Here is a 7737-nt window from a genome sequence, read left to right on the forward strand (position 1 = left end):
CCATTCAGAATAAGCAGAAAAAAAACCAAAAAAATAATAATAAATAAAATTCAATCCAAAAACAGTCCATTTACATTGGCCCAGATCAATTTACACAAAAATAATAATAATACAGACTCTAGCCCCAAAATATAACAAGACCTAATACAAATAGCCCATTAATCTAGCCCGACCTAAACCCGATTCTAAGCTCAGCAAACCAACTCAGCCCAAATGGCCCAACACCAAAATACACAGTAGTAAACCGTAGCAGCATTCAGCCCCAGTGCGCGCCGTAGTAGCCTCCACGCACGCGTTGAGCTTCCATCCCACGCACGCCCCAACTGGCCTCCATACGTGCCACGTCCCCTGACACCGTACGCCGTACCTGCGAACGCAAACAAAACACAGTAGAGAACAAACCAATGAGAATTTTTTTGATTTTTGCTATTTATTTTATTCGATTTTTTTCGTTTCTTTGTCGAATGAGGATATAAGAACCGAAAACCCTTTGTATTTCTCCCTTACGCATTCAGAATACAAAAAAGAATCAGAAATACCGAAAGGTGATTTTTCTGGGTTTCTATTCTTTTTCATTTTACCAGTTATTCGTTTCCTTTCTTTTCTTTCTTTTATTTATTTTTGTGTTCATTAATCGGGAGAGAAGAGAAGAGATAACAGTAAAAGAAAGAAGGATGTACCTGGTGACCACATCCTCTCTCTCCGTCGTCATCGGAGTTGAGTGGGGGTTGGAGGGTCTGAGAAGAGGATTCGTCGAGCGGCGCAAAGTTTTTAGTTTAGGTTTTGTTATTGAAAGTGATAGGGTTTTTTAGGTTTATTTTAGTCTTAAGCATAGAATTTTAAACATCACCGTTTGTTGCTAATGCAATGGCTTCAAAACGGTGTCGTTTTGATGACTCGATCCAAACGGTGACCCGATCCGGGAAGGATCTGCGCATTATGGATCGTTTGGTTTATTTATTTAATAGGTCCTTATGCGTTTACTGGAATGGCGATTTAATTTCTTTAATCATTTGTAATTATACCGTGTATTTAACTTAGTTTTCATTTAGGTCCAAACTTGAACGCTGTCGTTTTTATGATGGATTGTGATGCTTGTGTTTAGTCGCTGGTTTGGTCCTTCAGTTTTGAAATAAATTTTAATTTAGTACAAATTTAGTTTTCTTTCTTAAAATTCAGCAATATTTTAATTGTAATTAATCCTACTTGCATATATTATAAAGTCTAACATTATTTGTAATATTTGATTTTGATAATGTTTTAAATCTACTATTATTATAATTTAAAATATAATAAACCATCATTTTAGTTTGTATTTCATATTTTTAAGTTCATTATATAATAAAATTTTGAATTTACTATATATTTATTTAATTTTGTTTTTTTTTTCTTTTAGGTTCAAATTTTATTTAAGCTCCAATTTTAAACTTTTTAATATTTTTCTTATAATTGTTGTTATCACTTTTCAAAGTTGTTTTATTATATTTAATTTTATCTTCAAAAAATGTTTTTAAAATAAATTAATTTCTATTTTAATTCATTTTTAACATTACTTTGATATTTAGTATGATATTGTTTTTAAAAAAAACATAATACATAATTTTTTTAAATTATTATCAATATGTTTTAAATTTATCAATATTATTTTAAAAATATATAATTTATATGAAATTATTTTTAGTATATATATGTATATAGAGTATATCATTAATTTCGAATTAACCTTTTTTTATGATTTTTATACATAAATGTTTCATTTCTTAAACCTTATTTATTCGTTTTATGGATTGTTAAATTGTTAATATGGACGTTTGTATGATATGATTAAGGTCAATGTTTGTATTTGCCTATTATTTGTTTAATTGCTTGTAATTTAAGTTTAAATTGTTATTTATCTTTTACATTACATGTATCGTTATTCAATCATGTTCCATTTGTAAGAGTTGAGTTTTATTAAAGCATTATAATCATTTTATTTCATGATTCTTAAAAAAGGCTTGGTATTCATAGGTTCTCGAGAGAATTGTGCCCTAACTTACTAGGCTTCAATTCTTCTCGATGAATTTAGATAATCAAGTGTTCATTGTATTAAAACCATATAATTATTAAAACAAAATTCTTAAGATTTCAAAATGCTGGATCCTATCTTACTAGATACGACATTTTGTTATTTCGATTTTAAAATAAAGGCAATATTTGATGTTTAAGAATTTCGAGAAATTGAACCCTAACTTACTGGATTCTGATTTCTCGATTGACTTAAATAATCAAATATCCTTCTTAAAACATGTTTTAAAAAATTTTAAAAGGAACGAATCTAACTTTGAAGATTGAACTGTTGCACTCTAACTCACTGAGTGTGGCGGTCTATTTCTTTGAAATGGGTCCGTCTATTTAACCAATTCAATTATTTAAGCTTTCATTTCATGGGATTGTATTTAAAAATCTTTTCAAGTTTCGACACTAAGATATTAAATAATCAATTCGGTACCAATTTTGGGCGTTTCGAGGGTGCTAACCCTTCCTCGCGTGTAACCGACTTCAGAACCTGTTTTCTCAAATCTCGTAGACCAAAATCGTTTTAAGGTGAGCCGATCACACCCCAATAAAGGATTGGTGGCGACTCCAATTTTTATTTTTAATAAGTCGATAACTAAATTTTTTGCTTTCGAAAAATGGTTTCGACACATAACATACCAGTCATAAACATATCATTCAACCATAGCCACAAGCTAATGCATCTAAACATAGCCTTTTTCGAATTAATCACCTGATAAGTCATTTCATAAGAAATTGTATAACTTAAACCTTACCACTCATTCATGAGCACATGTATATTTTCATTTGAGCACTTACCCTTTCAACGCATCATATAATAAACATATTATTATTTAACCAGTAACTTGGCACTTGTCTAAGCGTCAACAACAACCCTTGTTAGCATACTTGAACTTATTTCATATAAATTCAACATTGATAAACTTATTTTATCAATGTATCACACTTGAGTTTATTACTCATCACAACATACATAATTTCCATGTATCAACATATCAAGATATTGATATCTATACATATCATGACACATATCATTCTCTTACTATTTCTTCATATACATATATCATCCAAAATCAACTCCTATTATTTTACCATTCAAATAACAACTTACGGATATGAGTACATCGCTTTCAAAAGCCCGAAGGCTAAACAGAAGCTCATGAAAGCTAAACAGAAAGTAAACACGAAAGTTCGCAACAAATGTTGAACCTTGGTTTACTTGGGTAATTTACCGTTAATTCACCATTTACATTAGAAGTGCCATAACCCAGTTATGGTCTTATCATCAGAATGCCATAGCCAGATATGTTCTTACATATAAACACTGCCATGGTCTAACCATGGTCTTACGTTCATAGTGCCATAACCCAGTTATGGTCTTACCATCAGAATGCCATAGCCCAGCTATGGTCTAACATATAAATATTGCCATGGTCCAACCATTGTCTTACGTTCATAGTGCCATAACCCGGTTATGGTCTTATCCGTCAATTCATCCTTTGCCACAGAACGATTGTACTCAATCTCACGTTCAATCCAAACTGAGTATTAAATTCGATAATATATTTCCAATAATAATTCAATTCCAACAATAGAACACACATATATATAGAATATCCATCACCAAATAACATTCACTTTAATCAAAATTATACAGAATATAGTTCATCGAACTTACCAGGCTAAATTGCAGAAATACCAAGATATAGGGGTATTTTGGTAATTTTCTATTTCCCTCGATTTTCCACCCGATCTTGATCTAAATTAATATTTCATTAAATTTATTAATTTAAATAATAAAACAATTCATTTCATGCAATTTGGTATTTTTGACATTATTACAAAATTGCCTCTAAAATTTTACTTTTATTCAATTTAGTCCCTGAGCCCAAATCATGCAAATTAACCATTTTTAATGCAAATACATGCCAACATAATATTCATGGCATTCAATACAGCCCAATTTCGCAATAATTTCACAACAAGACCTTGTATTTTTACTATTTTAACCATTTAGTCCCTAATCGAGAAATTCATCAAAAAGCACTTAATAAAATACTTTTAATTAACAACTAATATCTCAAATTCATAATTTAACATCAAGAATCATATATATTCATCAATGGCAACATCCAAAATCTTTAACAAAATAAAAAACAAAGGTAAGATTTAATTGGACTTAATTGTAACAATCTCAAAAACGTAAAAACTATTAAAAATGGAGCTAAATTTAACTTACCTGCAGCAAAAATATGAAAACCAACTTGAGCTCTCCCCCTTCTCTATTTTTAAACCGAAAATTGGAGAAGAAAAGCCTAGAATGCTTTTAAATTTCAATTTGCCTTATTTAATTTCAATATAATTACAATTTTACCATTGTTTCTTTTTATTTTATTATTATTTTTATTCATATGCCGCCTCATTCATTAATTTAGGCATATTTATCACTTAAGTCCCTCCTTATTTATTAATCAAGCCATTTAGTCACATTATTATAATTAGCAAGTTTTACACCTTTTTCAATTTAGTCTTTTTTAATTAATTAACTGTTAAAACGTTAAAATATTTCAACGAAACTTAAATACTACCTTAATGACACTCCGTAAATATTTATAAAAATATTTATGACTTAGTTTATAGAAACGAGGTCCCGTTACCTTATTTTCTAAAACCACTTGAACTAGGGTTTTATCACTCGAATCTAATAATTCATTGTAAGACATAAATTACTAATTCAAAAAAAAAATTAAACCATATTTGACTCGTAAATATTAAATAACAAAATTTACGAGCTTACTCGCCATATTTGGTGGCGTCGAACTACTGTTTCCAATATCACTAAAAATCGGGCTGTTACAGTTATGGGTAGTTCTAGGTATTGTGTTAAAAAGAGCAGATATGATCAAAACCTATAATAAGATGATTAAAAAGAATTGATTTTTTTATTGAAATTAAAAAAAAAGTAGTTTATATTTTTTGTTGTTTTACATTTTCTACTTTTTATTGCCATGAGAGTTGCAACTTTAGTGTCTCATGCAATTTCAAAGTAGGTGTTAAATTGTAATGGAATTTGACTCAAAATAATAATAAAAAGTTGTATATAAAGTCAAATTGAATAAAGATATTAAAGGTTAGAGGCTAATTTATTATAATGCCTTAAATATATATATATATATATATATAAACCCAAATAAGTACTTAACGAAATCTATGGCATTTTACTGATAATTTGCTTGGTTTATGAAAAAATGTGAATTTTTTTAATTAATAAATATATTGGATGTAATGGTTAGTTGTATTACATTTTTAAAAAGAAAATTTAAAAATGATATTATTAAAAGAGAGACACTGAATGAAGTAATAATGTAAGAGAAAAGGTAAGTGGTTGAGAAGGCAAGCATGAAGAGGAAGCATATATAGATAGAAAATTAAAGGATTGGGTTTCAAACATGGACTAATTGGGACCAAAATATTAATTAATTTGGGTTTAAGACTAATTTTTGGTTGCTCACATTATTCAATAGGTGTTACGCAATAAATTATTCCACATATCACAAAAATTAAAAGTAATTTATAAATCGAACAAAAATAGAACTCCGTTCCGTTCCCTTCCATCTTGCCACCATTAGCTTCGTTCCCACCATCTTCACCACCACCTTTGTTCTTCTTCTTCCCTCCGTCGCCGCCCTCCTTTCCATCCTTCTCTTTCTTAGGAGCTACAATCTCAACATGCTTCTTCAGCTTGTCCTTCAAAGCCTTAGCCAAGGCCTTAATATCCATAGTCCCTTTAACTGTGACCATCTCCTTCTGCCTGTCTACTTTGAACTCTCGGACACCTGCGATGCCGTTAAAAACAATATGTATCAAAAGTCAGAATCGAACGCAAGAATTTCAACGCCGTAAGAGCAACAGAAAATTGTAAAGGTCATCACCTTTGGTTTCAGAGACAATTTTGCTAATCCTATCAAAGCATCCATTACACTGGCATCCAAATTGCACCTTCAAATACGCCGTCCTTACCGGGGCCTGAACAAAGATAATAAATAGCAAGCTTAAATTACATATATTTTTTTTAAAACTTAAACCTCAAGAAAGTAAGTAACAAAATTTTGAAATGATATAGAAAATATGGGATTTTTGTACCTTTTTGGGTTTTTTGTCTGATTTATTATCAGAATCCTGGTTTTTCAGTTGGTCAGGTTTGAAAACAGAGGTTGAAGAACTCTTTTCCTTCATTTTCCCATCCCCTCCTCCTTGCTTGTTTCCGTTCTTTTTCTGCAACAAACACGAAGAATAACCATAACACTAAATCATATTAATTATGAACCAGAAAACGAAATTAAAGATGATGAAAAGAGTAAAAAATAGAAAGAGAAACGGAGTTGGGGAGTGTAGTGCTAACTCACCTCTCCCATTGCGAGTGGTACGTGATGACTTGAAATATGAGAGGAAAAAAAGGAGATGGAGTATTTTATAGAGGGGATGGATGGTTCAAAACGCGTGGAATGAAGGTCAGCAGGCTACGTGCGATACTTCAAGGAAAAAGTGGTGGGGTTCAAAAGTAAAGAATTGGAGGTTCTTGGCTGTTTCTTTCTCTGTGTATTGGAGGTTCTTGGCTGTTTTGTCCATTTATGCAACAACAGGTCGGTTCCTAAGGGTATATTAATCCACTCCCTCCCCCGTCACCTGTTCACTCTTGCATTGCCTTTAGTTCCACCTGAACCACAGTGATGTACCCAGTGAACTTATCTAAACCCACATTTCAACTGGATTTTGTATTTTCTTTATTACTCACACATAGAGGTGATTTCGGGCAGGGCGGTCCCGGAAAAATTTCAAGCCCGTTTCTTAGGTTGGTCTGGCCAAAAATATGGGCCTAAATTTTTGCTCAAGCTCGGCTCGAAAGAAAATTGCTAAGTCCAAGTTCGGCTCGGCCCATATTAAATTTTACAACACCAAAAATGTATATATAATATATATCTATATTTGATTAAAAAGTATATTTGATTAAAAAAAAAACTATATATATTTAATATATAATTCGGGTCGGGCCAGGCTTGGGCAAAAAAGTTTTACCTGAGCCCGGCCCGATTTCTAAACGGGCCTTTTTTTTGTCTAAACTCATATTTCAGACTTATATTTTTACCCGAACTCTCTCATCTTTCGGGCGATCTGTCGGGCCGGGCCGCCCAACCCATAATCACCTCTACTCACACACACCCATTTAGACTATCACAAGCTTTTTTTTTAATATGAAAAAATTGTGAAAAAATTACAAATGTAACCAAGGATTTTTTTTGAATAAATTAAAAGTTTTTCATATTTTCAATAAAAAATATAAAAAAATTGTGAAAAATTAAAATCTCTTTCATATCTTTAATAAAAAATTACAAACCGTGGCCGGAGTTTGGTGTTTCTTTTGAATCGAATGAGTAAAACAATAATAAAGTTATAAAAAGTAAGAAAATACATGTGAAAATGAATGCAAGCAAGGCAGGTGAGATTCAAGGGTCTTCTGATGCGAGAGAGAATAATTTTGTTAATAAATATCTCTTATTTCTATCAACAATAATTGACCATGAACCCAACTCATTGGCTTTTTTATGATTTTATTTTTAATTATTTTTTATTGTTGATAGGAGAATGATTATATTTTATTTTTTTAAAACTAAATTTACG

The 7737-nt window shown here is 30.9% G+C and overlaps 1 protein-coding gene across 1 annotated transcript; it reads right to left on the reverse strand.

The window, feature by feature from the left end:
- Positions 1-5460: 5460 nt before the first annotated feature.
- Positions 5461-6616, reverse strand: LOC107948256 (heavy metal-associated isoprenylated plant protein 3). The gene is made up of 4 exons (XM_016882742.2): positions 6465-6616; positions 6202-6333; positions 5991-6084; positions 5461-5894 (listed from the first exon to the last, which is right to left on the reverse strand). Exons 1-4 carry the CDS (start codon positions 6471-6473, stop codon positions 5572-5574), a joined length of 558 nt encoding a protein of 185 aa, XP_016738231.1. The 5' UTR covers positions 6474-6616; the 3' UTR covers positions 5461-5571.
- Positions 6617-7737: the final 1121 nt, after the last annotated feature.

Source organism: Gossypium hirsutum, chromosome D08 (genome assembly GCF_007990345.1).
Source record: "Gossypium hirsutum isolate 1008001.06 chromosome D08, Gossypium_hirsutum_v2.1, whole genome shotgun sequence".
In the NCBI taxonomy this organism is placed as follows: Eukaryota; Viridiplantae; Streptophyta; class Magnoliopsida; order Malvales; family Malvaceae; genus Gossypium; species Gossypium hirsutum.